The 21,061-nt window shown below is 39.7% G+C and overlaps 1 protein-coding gene across 5 annotated transcripts in view; it reads left to right on the top strand.

Annotated features, from left to right (window-relative positions):
- slc38a4 (solute carrier family 38 member 4) overlaps window positions 1–21,061 on the top strand; it is a 130,778-nt gene that overhangs the window by 58,358 nt on the left and 51,359 nt on the right. For all 5 annotated transcript variants that reach the window (XR_004766089.1, XM_035425416.1, XM_035425417.1 and 2 more), the window contains 2 exons: window positions 3,343–3,416; window positions 8,277–8,369. Coding sequence is in view for 4 of the 5 variants with exons in the window: in XM_035425416.1 (XP_035281307.1) it covers window positions 3,343–3,416; window positions 8,277–8,369 (167 nt within the window). In the remaining variant the exon portion in view is untranslated. The remainder of the gene's footprint in view (window positions 1–3,342; window positions 3,417–8,276; window positions 8,370–21,061) is intronic.

The raw sequence follows: 21,061 nt of genomic DNA, 5'->3' as shown, positions 1-21,061 counted from the left end.
GTTGAAAACACAAACTAGCTTTATTAGTAGACGATTCAGGACAACTATGCCAAATACGGAGTTACGCAGCACCACCATTGTTGCGCTGGTCGTGCATTTACAAAGCACCCCCTCCCTGCAGTCTCATCTGTAACTACACCCCCACTCATGACACACTGGACAATAGTGTCGATTTGGGCATACATGAAAACATCCTTTCACCACTAAAAATTTGTATTCCGTTGTAGCGAAGGGATAAAGCCAACAATAGCCGAAGGTATGCCAGTACAGCTGTGAAAAACGCTGATCACTGAACACTGAAATAAACAAGATGAACTTTTCGAAAATGATACCATGTCATTCTACTGTCAATATCTCCGACTAAATAGGAAATAAATATACAACCTTACCATTGGTTTTACGCGTAGAGATGTCCCTTTCCAGACGTTGTGGTCATATATTGTCTTGGACAATCCGTTTGTGAAATATACGCTCATTTGTGATGCCTAGGTACCTTCCAAGTGTGCGTAATACCACACTTGTTGTTTTCGGTATTGTCGTCCTTTGTAGTACAATCTGGCTTGATGAACAGTTACTTGATCCAATAGGTGACAGAATAAGCTTTCTAACAATGTATAATATGTCTAATTTTACTTTTGGAATAGCGTTTTATAGCTCAACATAACCAAATGTTTTTTCATCATCCCCACCTTACGCATTCTCTATCTGGTAGCTGTAAAAGACACTGGACCCAGCAAAATGTTATCGATGATTTTCGTCATTTCTTGGAAAATATTATCTCATAAAAAACACGTTTTCAACATACAAAAATGCCAAGTTACTCACACATAACACAACTTTCAGCGTAACCGAAAGTTTTGTTTCATTATAGCTGCATTACGCATTCAGCCTATGGTAGCAGTAAAAGACACTGCACCTGGCAAAATTTTATTGATGACTTTCGCTATTTCTTGGAAAATACTATTATTTTTGAGAAATTCTAAGCATAGCTAAGGCATATGTTTGCAGATGGACCTAGCTGATATACTGTTTTCTGGGCTAAGTCAGAATTCGGAGACGACGGGATTCATTCTGTCTCTGTCTCTGTCTACTGAACACAGATAAGATTTCATCATCCAAATGTAAGTGTTACTGCTGAAAATATTTTGGTTATATACGTTATTTTTTAAATTGAGTGTCTTTAAATAGGTTAGTGGTATTTTAGAATGAGGATATTTCACTGTAATGTAAGCCTTCATTGGTTTGCTTGTAGTTTGTGTTTAATATATGTACCGGATATGACCTCAACTGGAACATTGCCAAAATGTGGTGGACGGTTGAATATTGTTTTAATGTCGTCTCGTCCCCATACAAGAAAACATCACATACTGTAGAGTACAGAAAAACATACGAGAGTTTATGATTACACATTTAGGTACTGTACCACAGTGTGATAATGTTTTTGCATTATATTTTTAATCTGATATCAATGTTTAACCTTAAACCTTCATAAGGTTCATAATATATAATATAATGCTTTATAATGGACAAAAAGCATTTTATTCATTTTTTGAGAGATTTTAGATATGTTTCAGGATCCCTAGATATTTTAAGCCGCTGTACTGACGGAAAGCTTGTAATTCCCACTTGAAAATGATGCAACAGTCAGTTTCTTCAGTCAAACAGTTGATTTGTAGTGAAATACATGATTATGTTGTGATTTACAGCAATGCATAATTTAGGCATTTTGGATAGATTTGGAGACACTGGGTACACTGCTTACTTTTTGATTCATAGATCTTTGATAGTTCTGCCTATCCACCCTTAGATTTGATGCACTTGTGGTCAAGGGGTTTTTTGATCCAGCACATGTATAGTTTAACCTGCTGTATACTTGCAATCTCTCAGTATTTCATTGCAAACTAAAAAAGAGCAAATTGATTTTTTTCCTAGATTATTGTATTTGTGGCACTTTAGTTTATATTCATAATTAAGGAAGAAATCATCTAGGTTAGTATTTTAAATGGTACGTATGTCTTGCTTCATTTAAGCCCATTTTTAAGTTTCTGTGATGCTCACATCTGGAGTTATAAAGCTATAAAGACGGTACCCCCTAAATGGGCAAGGATAGGCCAGATTTGGCATGTGCGCTAAGGGATTAAAATAGATTGAACGTTTTAAAGCTCTTTAAAAATTAGTGTTTAACATTTCAGTAAAAAATATTCCAAAAGATTTTCAATTGTCATTATTTCATGCTACATTCATATTTCTAAATTTTTTTAAAAAGAATTCAAAAACCGTGATAATTTTGAAATCGAATCGCGCTCAAAAAACACTAATTGCTCAGCACTATTCAGGGATCACGCAACCCATATCCCTTGAAGCATTTGGATCCACAACCTCCTGGTCAGAGGTCCAGACCACCCCCGAGCAACTGTGGAATGCTTAGGGCCCATATTTCACAGTCCAGTGGAAATAGTAAAACATAGCACTGACTCAGGGTGGTGGTGAATTAAGGTTGCTCCCACTCAGTGTAGGTCATTTTGTGACAAGAAATGGTAGGGCACCTGCAGCATAGTTGCAAAAGAGGTTGGTAGAAGAGGAATAAATTACCTAAGGGTGTTGTGGAGGTTTGATTTCGTTATGGCCGATCAAAACAGCTGCTTTATTTTCTTTTAATATCACTGCATCAAGGCCAAAGGGAACTGGCAGTTTCATCATGTTAGACATACTTGTCCTTGAGATGCAGTCAGCATGTATTTATTTTTGAGTAGCCTTCTTAAAATGAATAATTTTCCAATTCCCTATGCTTTCATATCTTATAGTTATAGATATATTTACTTAACAAAACAGATCTTGTTTTTGTTCAGTCTGATGGGTGTATGGTGACAATCTTATGATGATTGCTTCAGTCCCATTTGTTCAACATTCATAAGTGCACATTGGTCACGCCATCAAAATAGTAGAGCGCCAGCATCTGAGTCAAAGGTTGGTCTGGATGGTTTAAAATGCAATAAATGCAATAAAATTTGTTTATTGGTACTCCCCTTTTTGTGCTGCATGTTGACAATCGCAATTCCCTATATTGTGGCAGTGTAATATAATGAGCAAGGTACTTAACCTGCATTGCTTCAGTATCCAGCTGTATAAATGGATGCAATCTGAAACATATATATTTTTTAAATTGTGTAATTCGCTCTGGACAAGAGCGTCTGCTAAATGCCTGTAATGTATATTGCCAGCAGCAGAAAAATGTATTCATTTGCGTTGGATGACAATAGCAGAAGTACTAATGCCATGGTACATTGTGTTACCTTTGCCTCCGAAATACAGCCCTCAATGTCCTTCTCTTCTGTGTTGTAGGGTTCTTCTCTTGGGTGTGGCCATACTTTCCCTGTATTCGGTCCATCTTCTTCTCGTGACTGCAAAGGAGGGAGGTAAGTACGGAAGGATATTTAAATGACCAGGGCATATATCTGCATGGGTCTACAGTTCTTCTAGTTTTTACATTGTTCTTTCACTTAATCTCAAACTTCAGTTAACCTTACTAATAAAATGTTCTCTCTCTCTCTCTCTCTCTCTATATATATATATATATATATATATATATATATATATACAGTACTGAGCAAAAGTCTTAGGCACCTGTAAAAAAAATGCTGTACAGCTAAGATTCTTTCAAAAATAATTAAATGAAAGGTTATAAATATTGAAAAAATAATATAAAGAGCAGTAAATAGTTAAAAACTAAATAAAATCAATGTTTGGTGTGACCACCCTTCGCCTTTAAAACTACATCAATTCTCTTAGGTACACTGTCCGGCAGTTTTATAAGAAAATCGGCTGGTAGGTTGTTCCAAGCATTTTGGAGAACTTGCCACAGTTCTTCTGCAGATTTTGGCTGTTTCGCTTGCTTCTGACTCTCCAGGTAATCCCAGAGACCCTTGATCAAGTTTTTATCTGAAAAGTAGTCTATTACATAAAATATTACTTTATTTAACAAAATACAAAAATGTATCTGCGAAATTTCATTTTTTGGAAATCTCAAATTTGCTCTTTTCTACAGACACACTAATGCAGAAAACAAAACATAAACATCTAAGACCAAATATATACTATATATTATATTTAAAAATCTAGGGTGCCTAAGACTTTTGCACAGTACTGTATATATATATATATATTAATGTAGTGTGTTTTCTAATTAATGTTTAGCTTTTCAATGTTGAAACGCTTGCTTTGGCAATATGTACAGTGTTACATCATGCCAATAAAGCCATTTGAATGAATGAATATATACATACATATATATATATATATATATATACGAGGTGTGGCTATTAAATAATGAGTCTAATGCTGTAATTCAAGTTTAATGAAGAAAACGTACATTTCAATTCCTTTCCCCTTCAATATATTCCCCTTCTGCAACTACACACCGCTGCATTCCCTTGAGTGCAGACTTGATTGACCCTCCCTATTAACCTGATCTAGTACCATCCTTTCCCTAAAATCAAGTCTGCACTCAAGGGAACCCATTTCGAGTCTGTATGTTTTCAGGTGTGTTTTCTTAAGTGCAATTGAGTGCAATTTCAGTTTTTAAAGTTTTAAGATGAGCACATATTTTTTGCCGTTGTTTTGTTCCATTCAGATTTTTCACATTCCAACTTATAAAACGGACTGCTGATCCCCCATTTGTCTTTCGTTATTTGCTGAGGCGGTTATAGTTGTTTTGTAACTTGGCATTACATAGAAGTACTGGATGAATTACTTAAACTAAAGACAAATGAGGCAGCAGGCGCTGATGGCATATGCCCAAGAGTACTCAAGAGTTAGCTGAGATCATTTTTAGACAGTCCTTAGAAACTGGAGAAATACCAGAGGACTGAAAGCAAGGTAATATAATACCAATATATAAGAAAGGGGACCGTACTGATCCAGGATACTACAGGCCTGTAAGTGTAACTTGCATCATATGTAAAATACTGGAATCTGTCATTAGAGACAAGTTGGAAGTATTTCTTGAGGATAGCAACATCCTAAGGGATAGCCAGCATGGTTTTCGTAAGGGAAGGTCATGTCTGACAAACCTTCTGGTATTCTTTGAAGAAGCTACCAAGTGTTTTGATTATAGCAAGGTGTATGATATTATCTACTTAGGATAACAAAAGGCATTTGATAAGGTACCACATGAGAGACTTGTTGGTAAAATGAAGATAGTAGGAATTAGAGGACGCATTTCAGAGTGGATTCGGAACTGGCTACAGGGTAGAACACAAAAGCCCCTTTTCCACTGCAGGGCCGAACGGTTCTGAGCACGGAGAGGAAGGGTTCCAATGGTGTTTCCACCTGGAAACGGTTTGGCACGGAACGATTACAAACCGTGCCCAGCACAATATTTTCGGCATGGTTAGACAACCGTGCTCAGTGCAGCAGAACCGTTCAGGTAGGTAGGCTTAATGATGTATTGACTGATTGGTTTCACATTACGTCAGTTTTGTGACTCCGCATATGGTCTCTTCACGTCCTCTTCCGTAAGCTAGGTCAGTGGAGAAGCTAATATAAATAAAAATGCCAATCAAAAATCGTATTCCATCATAGCAACAAGATAAACCCGACAATAGCCATAAGATATACAGCAGTGAAAACGCTGCTCACTGAATAACGAAATAAACGGGACAAAGTTTTAAAAAATTATACAGTCAATATCTGGGACTAAATATTGAATAAATAGGCTACATAACCTTACCATTGGTTTTACGCGTAGAGATGTCCCTTTTGAGACCGAGTGGTCATATATTGTCTTGGATCCGCTTATGAAATATATTTCGTGCATTTTTGATACCTGGGTACATTCAAAATAGCTGTGCATAATACCACACGTATTGTTTACAGCGTTGTTGCCGTTTTTAGTACAGTCTGGCTTGATTGACAAATCATTTATTCAGTAGGTGAGAGTATAAGCTTTCTAACTATGTATAACATGTCTAATTTTGCTTTTGAATAGCGTTTTATAGGTCAGCGTAACCGAAAATCTTCTTATCGTCGCATTCAGTTACACATTAAGACGCTGCACCTAACGAAACGTTGTTAACGATTTTTCGTAATTTCTTGGAAAATACTATTATTATTGAGGACTTCTGGGCATAGCTAAGCCATATGTTTGCTGATAGACCTATCTGACATCGTTTTCTGGAGCAAAACAGAAGCAGATAAAACTGTCATTGATTTACTGTCTCTGTCTGAACACAGATAAAATTTCATCATTGCTATGTAAGTATTACTACTCAAAATATTTCGGTTATACACGTTATTTTTGGATTGAGAGTCTTTAAATAGGTTAGTGGTATTATATAATGTGGATATTTCACACTGTAATGTAAGCGTTAGTTAGTAGTTTTTTGAATGCATGCAACAGTGATGGTCAGTGGAGGATACGCTAAAAAAAAAAAAACCAAAAACAGACCAAAATACACAGAATCCTCGTCCGTTTCGTCAGCCAACAAAATATAACATAACAAAAACAAAACAGTATGGGGCGCGACGACAACAACGGGCGCATATTACATTCACAACGGGACACCGTCGCTGATCCACCGCGTCACTTGCTGTCCTCACTAGATACTTCCTAGTCCTGGTTTTAGCAGCCCGGCGGTGGAAACAGAAATTGTAACCGTTCCCACGAGTACTGAGCAGCGCGGAACGGCACGGAGTGGCCCTGGTAACGGTTCGACCCTGCAGTGGAAAAGGGGCTAATGAGTAGTAGTAATAGGAGGGATATTATCTGAGCAGGGAGCTGTTAGAAGTAGAGTCCCACAAGGATCGGTACTGGGACCACTGCCCTTCCTCATTTATATCAATGACCTTGACAGGGACAAGGAAAGTACATTAGTCCAATTTGCCAATGATACAAAACTGGGAGGCTCATCTAATTGTTTGGAAGCTACTGAAGTAATCCAAGAAGATTTAAATAAAATCCAGAAATGGGCAGAATCTGGCAAATGAAATTTAATATAACCAAATGTAAAGTTCTGCATGTGGGAAATGTTAAGCAGGATTACTTTACGTAAGGAACAAAATTGCAATGTATGTAAGGACATTAATTACTGGTCAGAGTAGCAGGTTTGAAATGTCTAAATAAAAACTGTGATTTTTAGTGAATTTTTTCATATTTAAAAATTGTTGCGCTCTATAGCCCCACCCTGAATTGAGTATATTCTTTGTGATTGTCCTCAGGATGGAGCTGTCTGTAGACACACCCAAGTTTCATCACTTTATGCCCAACCATTTGTGATTTATTAGCTTTTTGTAAAAAGCCATAGCCACTTGTGGTGTCTCATGTGGTGTATGGAACTCATCACTGTATGTCCACCCAACCAAAAAGTTCATTTTTTTCATTTAATGTGCAAACTAGGTGACTATTCTTTGTCAAAACGTGAGCAAACGATTGTCTGCTGTTTAGACATACAAATCCAAAGCCTATTTGACCCCCACAGGCCTGAGAAAACATACCCCTCAAAATTGCCTTTAAACGGTCTGCAACTCTTATTGTACTGTGAGATTAAAATATGTATACACACACATGCACTACTAAGATCAGGGCAGTGATTCTGATTTTAATGATATAGGAGAACTTTCTCCATGCAAGTATTATTGTTGCATCAAATTTAAAACATTGGTCCTAGCATACCAGGCAGTCAAGGGATCAGCCCCAGCATACCTCCACAAGATATTCAAACCCTACATGCCAGCCAGATCCCTCCGTTCTGCTACCTCAGGACGCCTGGCACCTCCCCCTCTTCGCACCTGCACTTCCAGAACACGTCTCCTGTCTGTTCTGGCCCCACGATGGTGGAATGACCTCCCTGTGGAGGTCAGAACAGCTGAGACACTGACCCATTTCAAGACTCACCTCTTCAGGCTGCACCTCTCCCCATCCCTCCCTACCCCCCTGTAAATGACTGTAAGCTTAGGGTTGTAACTAGGCAGCTGTTTCGTAGGTGACTTAGGTGCATTAACTGTCTTAACTACTGCTTGTATTTTTTCCATAGACTGCGTTGTTGCCGTTCTCGTTGTGTTAGTGTTAATCAGTTTAACCTTCAGGGTCCAAGTTGAACTACGCGGTTGTTCCCTGCACTTGGACCGGTACTTCTCTCTAGGGTTTTCGTCATACTTGTTCCTGGTTATGGTTATACACTTTGTTGTACGTCGCTCTGGATAAGAGCATCTGCCAAATGCCTGTAATGTAATGTTGGAACAGTGTGTTCATGCCATAACACAGTAACATGTGTCTGCAGGGTCTTTGATCTACGAGAAGCTGGGAGAGAGAGCTTTCGGCTGGCCTGGGAAAATGGCCGCATTTGGGTCCATAACTCTGCAGAACATAGGAGGTAATGCCAAATATAATAATAAATTATATTAACTGAAGATGATAGAAGACCTTAACTGAAGGTGGGTTTGAAAGAGCCTGATAATATCATCATAACTGCATGTTAACTTGTTAGTATTTACTAATATCAGTAGAATATTTTTCATTTGATGTGAGATATATGTAGCATCTAAAGTACATTGTGAAAGAAGTATATGTTCTCTACTGAAATCAACATTCAGAAAAAACTTTAACCTTTGCACAGATGCCAAATCTGGCCAATTCTTGCCCATTTCTGTGGTGTTCAATTTAAGGCTTTATGACTCCAGATTTGAGCATCGCAGTGACTTGAAAATGGCTTAAATGAAGCAAGTACCATTTACAACACTGAGCTAGATTAGTACAATAGATTAGTCTCTGTTTCTACAAAATGGTACTTTATCTTGGCAAAAATGCAAAAAATGAAGTTGTTCACCTTTAGCTTTTAATGAAATATCATGTATAAAACAAGTAAAACTATACAGGTCCTGGATCATAATCTCCTTGCCCAGTAGAGTGCAAAATTTGAGGGTGATATTAATTTAGTGACATGCTATTAAATTAATCTGTGTACCCGGGTGTCCCTTAGTGTCTCCAAATCTATCCAAATTATCTAAATTGTGCCTTGCTGTGAAGCATAACAAGCATACATTACTACGCTACTAAGCATTGTACTTCAGTCGATGGTGTCATTTTGGAGAGAGCTTCTATGTACAAAATGTGTTCATAATGGTTACTTACCACACAAACTAAATTCACGTATGAACAGTCAAACCACTTGGTTTTACCTTGCTGTGTGCTCAGACCTGCACTCACCTGGGGTGTCAGCCTGCTATAATTCAGGCTTGTAAGCAGTAAACCACCTGATCACAACATGGTGACAGCTCACACAGAGTAAAATTCCAAAAAATATGTAATCAAATCATAAACCGTTTACAATAATATCATGCCCTTCATCACTACTGCTTTTTTATCCTGCAGTATAAAATTGTTGCTGATAAACAAACCAAGCTCTGATAAACTATTGATAAAGTGTGCACTAAGCTTCCACTCCCACGCTAACAAAAAGCGAAAGTAACTGGGTATGCAGCAGAATAGCGAAGCCATAATTTATGCTTGGAGGAAGCCATAAGCTACTTTTAAAAGCTATGTAAATTGAAGACTGGTAAACCTCCGGTTGAAGGATTGAATCCCGCCTCGCCCTCAGGCAGATAATTTCCTCTTTTACACTAACGTTTTCTTACGCTTATATTTGCTTTACCTAAACTCACGGCCACCCATATGCATTTCATGACGGAAAAATGTATTCCTTTTATTAAAAAGTTACACCAGTTCACCACTGTGCCATTTCTACTAACTATATTTCTTCACTTGGCTACCGTACAAAACCTTCTTATCAGCAAACGCCACGTTTCTACATTCATGTTACCTCGCCCTGTTCTCTATCTAGCCACATACAAACAATTACTACGTGTGTACGTTCTGCAACTCCCCATTAATACATTACATTTAAAATCATGACTCACTCATAATTATAACTACTACTACTGAACATAAAAAAAGCACACCAGTGCAATAGATTTCACATGTTACTTAACCCTCCACTTTAACGATTAAAGGTTTATACAGACTGTTATATATACCGTTCGATAAGGAAACTAAGCTCGCTCATGGTCACTTCATTTACTTCACACTATAGTCTGTGATCATGTCAACCTTCACCTACATGCCCATTCTGCTAAAAACATATTGTTTCAACTACGCAATTTCATCATTTCTCCTAATTTATCTCACACTGTTGTTATTTTCTCATATGCAAAGCCTGCTGGGACATATGCGTCTGCTCCAATAGAGCTTGTAAGTGTAAACGTCACCAAGCCACTCCCCTCGTTTTCCCGCAAATTTGTCAATGGGAAAATGAATGGGGCAATTTTCAATAAGCGATATTTTTAGTTACAAGTCGGGAACCAGTTAGCTATTGGTATGCGGTACTCATGACATATATGACTCATGAAATATAATATCAGCAGCACGATTGACCCATGAGAAGTACAAGGTACAACGTTGTGTACGTTTAGTACGCTTAGGAATTACACATACCGGTACTGTGCTCACGACGCACGCTTACATCGTCACGGCTCAGCTGGAACACGCTTGCGCCCTTCTATTTCTAGTGTCACTTCGATATCGTATTTCAATTTAAAATTACTGGAAATAACAGATTTGTTACTATTAAGTTATATTGTTTATTTCACATCATAATTGTACGGTCGTGGTGACAACATGATTTCCTTTCAGGGATCTATTAAGTACAACCATAGACCGTATAAAATAGTACAAGCTAACCTAACTAACTTAAGACGTAATTTCAAATGGAATATAACGTCATATATATTTTTATCACAACACAACAACAATATAGCTAGCCAGCATGGTTTTCGATAAATTACCGACAATATATTTACTACTTACTATGTTTTAATAAAACTATTTATTAGAAATGGTCTATCTCTTGCCTACTGCACCCGTCTTGTCTAAGTGCACTGTGATTCTGATTTTTCACAATGTGTGTATTCCTTTGTAAGTGCTGTGAGCAGACTGGAAGTCTATGTTACACCGAAGCCTTGCGAAACGAAGTTTCGTTACATCGTGTACTGTACAGCATATGGTTTGTAATGACAAATAAACCTGACTTTGACAGCTAGCTAGCTACCTGCTGATCCAGCCATTCCTAACGTTAACGTTAGCTAACCGAAACTTTATAAACGATATCTTTCATGCTGGCGCTAACAGACCCGCTATTCTACTCTGGCTGTATATGACCTGCTCTACATGGTTGTATTTGGAATGATTTTCTCCCTTCTTAACATTATTGTCCTGACCATTGAACAAATGCATTAAGCTAACCTGTGACACCGCATTTGTCGTGGGTATAGCTAGCTAGCCACCGGTGTTGGGTGCAGTTGGCCCTGCTGGTCCAGAGTCAGTTATTTTCTTCTCCTACTAATGGTTAAATTTAGGACCTGTGAAGGGAAATCTGATCCCAGACCAGCAGTTAGGGGCAGCCAAGGCACCGCACTTGGCGGGTAGACTTAGAAGCACACGTGGTTGTGACGTTTATCGTGCGACATTGATTTTAGTGTAGTTCAGGACCACCAACATATCGTAAATCGACATAAATCCGTTATTTTTCCCTCCAGAGATTGAAATAAATAGAACCAAGCACATGCTACGGCAGAGAATGACGGTCTCAAAAAAACGTGAGAAATCTTTTATTTTTAATCGCTATAGATATTTTACAATCAATGATTTTTAAAAAGTCAATAGGATTTTAACATTGGGCTGTGACGTCACGAACCAGACGCCCCCTGGAGGCAATTTGACTTACAAGCTCAATTCTCTACTATCAAGTTTTCCGGTTCTAGCTTAGCAAAACAGCGAAGAGGATTCCTGCCTGCAAATAAGCCTATCAAAATGCCTTATAAACCTTACAAACACTAAAAGTGCATCTCCACGAAATAACAGACAACGGAGCAGGACAGAAGGGAACACAAGTTGCGACCTAGGGAGCTCTAACTACGGGCTTGCTGATTCTTTTGTCAATCAAGGCTTGTTGTATGGCCGTGAAATCAGTGAGTACATACACTGGCCGTATTTCACCTGTATGTGTGTTATAGCAGTGCACCTTGAATCAGTGACTGGTAAAAGCAATAATTTAAGAGTATGCTATTTTTAGATGTCAGCGTCTAATTGGGCTATAAGTGGTTAACAAGTATGCCAAAAGGGCTGCAACTAAAGACTATTTTGATAGTCGAAAAATCTATCGATTATTGAAACAAATAATCAACTATTCGGATTATGAATCGCACAATTACTCAATGGCTCTTATTTAGCTATCAGTTTTAAATTTAGCTTGAAGTTGTTTTAGGCATGTACTAACTAACAATAAGGACAATAAAGATGAATACTTCGTTCAAAAATACGTCTTTTAATGAACTTTCCTGCTGATTCAAAAGATTTTTGAATTGAAATGGAGGAAAGTCAGCATCTCCACATGGTCTCGTGAGAGGCTTGCTCTCTTCTGAGAGCAGATATTCCCCGCTGCAGAGAAGATGCACTCTGACAGGGTGGATGTTGCAGGAATGCACAGAAAAGATCTTGCCAGCTTTGATAGTGTGGGAAAACGCCCCTCATTTTCCCTCCACCATCTGAGAGGGTCTTCCTTTTTGGGTATCGCTGGCACATTTGGAATGTGAACAGAATCGTTGTGAATAATAGGTTATTATTTGCTACTCTGTATGTTCAACGCCATTAACAATTCATTGATCAAGAGAAAATTTATTTCAAAATAGAAAACGTTACAGCTCATAACGTGAAGTAACATGGCTTTTAACATTAGCTAGCTAGCTAGCTAACTAGAGTGAGAGCACCTATTATCGACCACCCGAGGGGGGGACGTTTATCGACCACCTTAACCGCTAGTGTATTTACTTATTATCAGAGAGAACTGGACATCGTTACCTATTAAAATGTAAGTCCTGTAAAAATACAGATAATAAACTGTCTAAATGTAAAAAAAAAACTAACTTCATGCATATACATTTAGTTATATTAATACAGCCTATTCACTATGTCAATTTTAAGACAAGCAACACGGAATTATCTCATCGCGATTAAAATCCAATGGAGCAGGCGTTGCTTCAAAATTTCAAACTGCTTTCCTAACGGCTATTTTACGTCCTGCGACTTGGGTTGCAACAGTGAATATGCACGGATTCTTAGATGTGCTGATAGCGACCACCCTTTCTCATATTAACCTCAAATACGCAAGGCAGGACACTTATACAATATGCTAGCAAATTTATGTCAAGTTCCATTCGTTTACATGGGGTGGTTGATACACGTCCCCTTAGCAACCAAAAGCTAGCACTGGACCAGCTCTGACTTATTTGCCGGCACAGAAAAAAATTGCGAAAGTACTGAAAAAACAACCACTGGAGGATAACAAGGACATTTTTTCCTACATAACTAGGTACAGGTTGTTTATTTCGCATATAGTTGTAAATCAGTTTACGTTTTCCTGTCTGTCGAACAAAGGTGGTCAATAATAGGTGCTCTCACTCTAGCTAACTAACTTACCGAGATGAGTCTTCATCATCCAGAGAGCCAACGTGCCTCCTCTTCAGATGCTCCAGCATAACTGATGTGCTCCCATGCCAGGTGAAGCCAGCTTTGCAAATGTTGCAGTTCACAACCTTTTTGGCCGAGTTAAGAGTGAAATGCTCCCACACTTTGGAGGTTTTTGGTCGTGAAGGTGTTTCCATTTTCTATTGTTATTGTTCACTTCACTCCAGTAAGCGGTAATGCCTATATGTCTTGTCAGAGCATTCCGAGTCAGCGCGAAGAACACACGCGATGACGCCACCAACTAATTTGGTCATCGATTTTCATTGACTACGTCGATTATTCGTTGCACCCCTAAATGCCAATGATCTGAATAATGCATTTGCAGGCAAACACATAGCTCATTTCTTCACATCATGTTAGGGGCATTATATGATAAATTTAATTTAGGAAAATCAGGTTTAACCACTAAGCACACATAACAAAAAATGATACCCACCACATTTGATTTCAACACAAACTTCAACAAAGGCTACACAACCTGAGTTTAAAGATGGTTTAAATAGTGACATCTGCTCATGTGTTCAATTAAAATTGAGTGTGGGTGTGAAGAAGGAAGAGTAAATGTATCCACAATATTAAATAATGTTGATAAAATGTGCAATATTTTTTGATGCCTAATTCAGGAGAGCATTTAGGTTTTTCTTTATTTAAAGGGGAATTTCACTTTACAACACTTCGGGGGTCATTTTCACACACTTTTGTGTGCACCCCAGACAGTTTTTAGGTTGGTTGCTTCAATATTTAGATATTTAGATATACCCGTGTAAGCAACCCCCCCCCCTCCCCCCAATAGAATCCAATAGAAGCCCATTCAACATAAAACTCCACGTTAGACTCATTGTAAACACACGTCCCTGTTTCTCATGACTGATATTGTCTTTCTAATTAGGCTAATGTGTCGCCCGGGTAGGTGTGAAAATGACCCCAGAAGTGTTATAAAGTGAAATTCCCCTTTAAATAAATAAAAACCTAAATGAATGTCATTATAAATATGTATAGGCCTACATGAACACTTAAGACAGCTAAACATTTAAGAAAGCATGATCATTTAAATACCATAAAATCAAATAACGTTAAAGGAGAGTGGCATCTGTTGTGACATGGGGGCAATTGTTACACAATGTTTTCGAACGATCAGAAATAAACTAGCATGTTTTAAATTATGCTACATATCCCCATTGCACACCTTCTTTCACTGAGGGTTTCAACGGACTGACTTTGTGTCAATTTTGTGCTTTGTTCACCATACGTCAAATTTAATAAGGAAAAATGTTTGGCCCTGACGGCGGGGTCAGTTGTTATGCCAAAAGTGTTCTGTTTGATGTCAAATGTACTTTGTACATTTCCAATCAAGTTTAATAAACATTACAGTAGTTGTTTGATAGATATAAGATATTCAGTATGAAATATTATGTTTGTTATGCAAGCGGTGTCTTAGTAATCAAGTAAAAGACAAAGTGTGTCACAATGGAACCTGCTCTCCCATACACTTTCAAATGAGTTTTTCTCCAGGCTAAATGCATACTGCTTTGATGACATCTTTTGCATTTCATGTTTTTAGCCAGGAAAATGAGTGTGCTAACATACTGGTTTTAGGCTAAGGTTTTAGGCTCCTCTTCTTTGTCGATTATGAAGGATAAGATTAGGCAGTGTGTCAGATTATTGGCACCGTATCTGCAGACTGGAGTACAAGATGTGTCGAAAAGCAAAGGGGGCCTGTCAAAAGCATGTTTTATTGGTAAATAATTCAGTTAAAAACACATTGTCCTATCAAAAGCATTCTCCAAAGGCGGTGGCGTATCGAAAGCGTTTGGATGATTGTGACTGAAGAAGTGCACCTCTGCTGTGTTTTTATTGTCAGTCATGCAAGCCAGCAAACATGTCAGTGAGTAAATAATTCTCAGAAACAAAAGATTTGTATAAACAGGTGCTTTTATTATTTGAAAATGGCCTTTGATCATCAGTTAAATTATAAACGTGTTTTATTACCCATTGTAGTGTCGGGGAAATGACTATATAGCCTTAATAATAATAATAATAATAATAATAATAATAATAGATTTATTTTATATAGCGCTTTTCATGAACTCAAAGACGCTTTACAATAAGTGGTACATACATACATACATACAATGAAACATACAATTCAGAGACAAAAAAAAAGGGGGAAGACAAACATCAAGGGAAAGCTAGGGAAAAGAGGTGGGTTTTAAGACGTGATTTGAAGGAGGTGAGTGAGTCAAGAGGTACGGATGTCAGGGGGGAGGGCATTCCAGAGTTTGGGGGCGGCAACTGAGAAGGCGTGGTCACCAAAAGAACGGCGTTGAGAGGGGATGGTGGTGAGGAGGCCGGCAGTGGATGAACGTAACTGTCTGGGTGGCTGGTAGGGGAGCAGGAGATCAGAGAGGTAAGTGGGTGCGAGGCCATTTTGGGATTTGTAAACTAGGAGGAGGAGTTTGAATGTGATGCGTGATGTGATTGGGAGCCAGTGTAAATCTTTCAAGATAGGGGTGATGTGAGACCGGGAGGATGTGCGGGACAGTATTCTTGCGGCCGAGTTCTGAACCAATTGCAGTTTGTGTAGGAGACGGGAGGGAAGACCAGTGAGGAGTGCATTGCAGTAGGCCTGTCTGCTGGAAATGAAAGCGTGAATGAGTTTTTCTGGATGGGTGAGAGAGGGTCTGAGTCTGGAGATATTGCGTAGGTGAAAAAATGAAACCTTGACAGTGTTGTTGATGTGCTTTTCAAAGGAGAGGGATGGATCGAGTATGACACCGAGGTTGCGGACCAGGGGGGAGGGGGAGACAGGGGTACCGTCAATGGTGAGGGAGAACTTGTGTAGTTTTGTGAGCTGGGGTTTTGGTCCGATGAGAATGATTTCAGTTTTTTCACAGTTGAGTTTAAGAAAATTTTGTTTCATCCAGGATTTGACGTGTGTCAGACAGGTTTCAATGATGGCAGTGGGCGGCTGATTTGTGGATGTAGAGCTGATATAGATTTGGGTGTCATCTGCATAGAAGTGGAAATTGAGACCAAAGCTGCAGAGGATGGGGCCAAGAGGAAGCATATAGATGGTGAAAAGGAGGGGACCAAGAACAGAACCTTGTGGGACACCCTGTGTGACAGTAGCAAGATCGGAGGTGTGACCATGGATAGATATGAATTCTGACCTATTTGTGAGGTATGAGTGAAATCAGTTGAGAGATGGGCCAGTGATGCCCAGGTGAGACAGACGGGTGAGGAGGATGTTGTGGTTGGTTGTGTCAAAAGCGGCAGAGAGATCCAGGAGGATGAGTATGCTATATGCACCAGAGTCAGAGGATAGGAGGAGGTCATTTACCACTTTGGTGAGGGCTGTTTCAGTGCTGTGATGGGGTTGGAAGCCGGACTGAAGGGGCTCAAAGAGGTTATTGTCGGACATGTATGAACGGAGTTGGGAAGCAATAACTTTTTCCAGAAGTTTGGACATGAATGGGAGGTTGGAGATGGGGCGGTAGTGGGAGAGGGTGTTTGGGTCCAGGCCAGGTTTTTTAAGGATTGGGGTGACGGCAGCAGTCTTGAAGATGGAGGGGACAGCACAGTGGGTCAGTGACAGGTTAATGAGCTTTGTGAAGTAAGGGCAGAGAGTAGGGAGGCAGGCTTTAATCAGGGCAGTGGGGGCAGGATCTAATGAGCAGGTGGTGGATCTGGCAGAGGAAATTAGTTTGGTGAGTGAAGCACTGTCAATCTGGGTAAAGGTAAAACCAGGGGGGGAGAAGTTGTGGTGGCAACAGTAGTACAGAGTAGTTCATCTAAAGGGGGTGTGGATGAGGTGAGAGTTTGGTGTATGTTGGTGATTTTGGTGTGGAAGAACTCTAGGAAGGAGTTGCAGAGTGATGGGGAGCCAGATGTAGTATTATTTACAGGGGGGTTGAGAAGTTTGTTAACAGTGGAGAAGAGGGTGGGGGGGTTTCCGTTGGAGTATTGGATTATGTTGGAATAGTGAGAGGATCGGGCAGGGATAAGGGCATCTCTGTATGTCTGAATATGGAGTTGGTGGGCTTCGGCATGGACAGTGAGACCAGTTTTTTGTGGAGGTGCTCCAGGCGACGGCCGGTCTGTTTCATGGCACGGAGTTCGGGGGTAAACCAGGGGGATGGAGTGGCAAAAGTGACCAGCTTAGTTTTCAGGGGGGCAAAAGAGTTAAGGGTACTGGATAGTGTGGTGGACAGCTGAATTGCGAACTCTTCAGGGGAGTGTACAGTGCGGTCAAGTGGTAGGGCAGATGTGACTGAAGCAGTAAAGTGGGCAGGGTTTATGGAGTTGGTGGTCCTGAAGGATATGGTTCGCGACTGTTTGGGCTGAGGGGCAGGGGTGGACAAGAGAAAATTAATCAGTCTGTGATCAGACAAAGTGAACAGAGAGCTGGTGAGGTTTCAGATGTTGACACCGGTAGAACAGACAAGGTCTAGTGTTTGGCCCTTTGAGTGTGTGGGGAAGTGTACATGTTGAGTAAGGTTGAAACTAGAGCCCGACCGATGCCAGATTTTTGGGTCCGATGCTGATCCCGATTTTGGAGAGTCCTAGCCCACCGATTACCAATGTTTTGACCGATATTTTGTCAAAAAGTGCAACATTTTCAAATTACATTACATTACATTACATTATAGGCATTTAGCAGACGCTCTTATCCAGAGCGACGTACAACAAGTGCATAGGTTTCATGATGTAGAGGCGCAAAAGAAACACTAGAGTGAAGTAAGGATCGTAGTGCCAGAAGTGACCACATCGATCAGGACTCCAACCCTGTAGAGTAAGCTTGTTCAGCAAGCAAGAATCCTACCAAGTACAAACTAGCGCTGGAATCACACCTAATCATTCAAAAACAATCCTGCCAGATACACTAACATAATCAAATTATCCTAGCTAGGTACAGTGAGTTGAACTATAGGCTAGGGAGGGGTGGGGAGAGGTGCAGCCTGAAGAGATGAGTCTTCAGTCTGCGTTTGAAAGTGGTGAGATTCTCTGCTGTTCTGACCGTCACGGGGAGGTCATTCCACCAGCGAGGGGCCAGGACAGACAGCAGACGGGAGCGGGAAGTGCAGACGCGAAGAGGGGGAGGAGCCAAGCGTCCAGAGGTGGCAGAACGGAGAGGTCTGGCTGGTGTGTAGGGTCTGATGATCCTCTGAATGTACCCTGGTGCTGACCCCTTAGCTGCCTGGTATGCAAGCACCAAGGACTTAAATTTGATGCGAGCCATAACAGGCAGCCAGTGGAGGTCAGTGAGCAGGGGGGTGACATGGGAATGTCTGGGGAGGTTGTAGACCAGACGCGCTGCAGCATTCAATCAATTTGAAAAACTTATATTTTATCAAAGTTTCTATATTTGAGAACATTTAACTTATAAGCAAACAAATAAATAAAAATAAACACACAAAGAACTTTTTGATAGATAAAAAAATGTAAAAAATGATATTAAATTAAATATAGCCTATATATTAACACCATCTTCAAGTGGTGTGAATTCAAAATAACTCCCCTACTCCTTTCTTTTCCAGCCATCTATAAAAAATTAATTTAAAAAAATCATTTTTCCTGTTTCAAACATGTATTTTTATTAATATTATTGTTGTTGTTATTATTATTTCTTAGTATCTATTCTCAGTAAATGAATTATTTTCTTATTTTATTCCTACTACATGATCTCAAAGAGTAAGACTTTATCTAGCGGAGCTAATGAGTGAATCAAGTGTAACATTAGATGAAACTAAATTGACTGGATGAAATGGGTAACGTGAGGCTTGTCCATAAGAATTTGGTGGTGAAAAAAACTACAATGCGCTTTCGTGCAGGTTACCCGCACTAAGTGTTGGTTGATTCACTTCTCCAACAGCAATCCTTCTCTCATGTTATCACGACAAAGCTAGATAACGTGGCTTAAAATGATCCACGTTAGAAGTGTTTTATCTGCGTTTTTACTGTCTGGTTAGCTTGCTACAGTGACGCGTTACTAGATGGCACACTCGCTTGCAATAACGCGTTGGCTATTGACACAGCATCATATAGTAGCTAATATCATTATCTCAGATAAAAAAACAAATGTGTGATGCATTCAATCACCATTTTATTTTGGCTGGTTATTTATTTGAGAATACAGCGATGTCCTCTGGAAATGTAGATCCAACGCTGCTTATGTGCTCACTGCCACTTCATAAAGTCTTGCTAGCCAGCTAGCTTGCTAAAGTGAACCAAATATGTTAGCTAGCTCGCTCGCTTGATAATGAGGATTGATAAACATAGTAGTCGTATAAACGCATTTAATTAAAAACTTTAACTAAATATACATACCTTTATTGCGGCAATCGAATCTGTGCAGACAAGTCTTGCAGTGGAGAATCTTGGATGAGGCATGAGTGACAAACGTCTTATTACAGAAGTAGCGCGTCAGCTGCTGCAGTTCACACTTGTATTAGAGCTCCCTCTACTGGATAATTCTTGTAAATGGCAATTACAACGTTCAAACAGACAAGTACAGATAAATAATCAATGTTTTTTTTTGTTTATTATACTTATTTAAAAATCGGGACACATCGGCGGCATAACTGCCGCTCCCGATGTTGTCAAAAAAGTCAAATAACGGCCGATATATCGGCCAAACCGATATATCGGTCGGGCTCTAGTTGAAACAGTCCATGACTACATTGAGGTCAGAGGCAGGTGTACACTGAGTGGAGTCGACATGGATGTTGAAGTCGCCCAGTAGCAGTAGACGGGAAGACAGGGAACAGGCAGATGAGAGTAGTTCAGTTAATTCAGACAGAAAGATTTGGTTTAGGGGGGCGATAGATAAGAACAGCAATGACATTGTGTAATTTAAATGCAATGTATTCAAAAGATGTAACAGAAATCTGGAGAGAACCTTCGGATGGGGTGAAATTAACATGAAAAATGATTGCGAGGCCACCACCCCTTCCAGAGTGGCGGGGTTTGCAGAAGTAGCTAAAACCTGGGGGCGTGGCTTGATTTAACGAGAAAAAGACGCCTGGCTGCTGCCAGGTCTCACACAAAAAAAGAAAGTCCAATTTATTGACGATAATAAGTTCATGGAGCAGGGGGGATTTGTTGTTAATGGAGCGAATGTTCAGCAAAGCAAAATTATATATATATATGCATCTACAGTGTAACCAGTGTGACTGAATAACTTAGCTACGAATGAGTATTGCTCCCAATAGTGCCAGAGAGGGAAGCGTAACTTCAGCTCTTAAGCGATACATGCAACCAAGCTAGTTATTTGCCCACTACCGACAATACTATGAGTGTGGTGTCGTTAGAGTTGGGAAGTTCGTCGGGGAGAAAGAGAAGGAGAGAGAGAGACCACTTGTGTCGTTGTGTTCTATAGCTAAATCGCCAATGCAAATGATTTGAAAGGACAAATGGAAACACACAAATTTCCATTAACCTCAGTACAGACTAAGCTATACTGGTATTGCCTGGAAAGTTTGCTCAGTC

This window comes from Anguilla anguilla, chromosome 7 (genome assembly GCF_013347855.1).
Source record: "Anguilla anguilla isolate fAngAng1 chromosome 7, fAngAng1.pri, whole genome shotgun sequence".
NCBI classification, from domain to species: domain Eukaryota; kingdom Metazoa; phylum Chordata; class Actinopteri; order Anguilliformes; family Anguillidae; genus Anguilla; species Anguilla anguilla.
The sequence above is the reverse complement of the archived record's forward strand: the minus strand, read 5'-3'. Positions and strand labels throughout refer to the sequence as shown.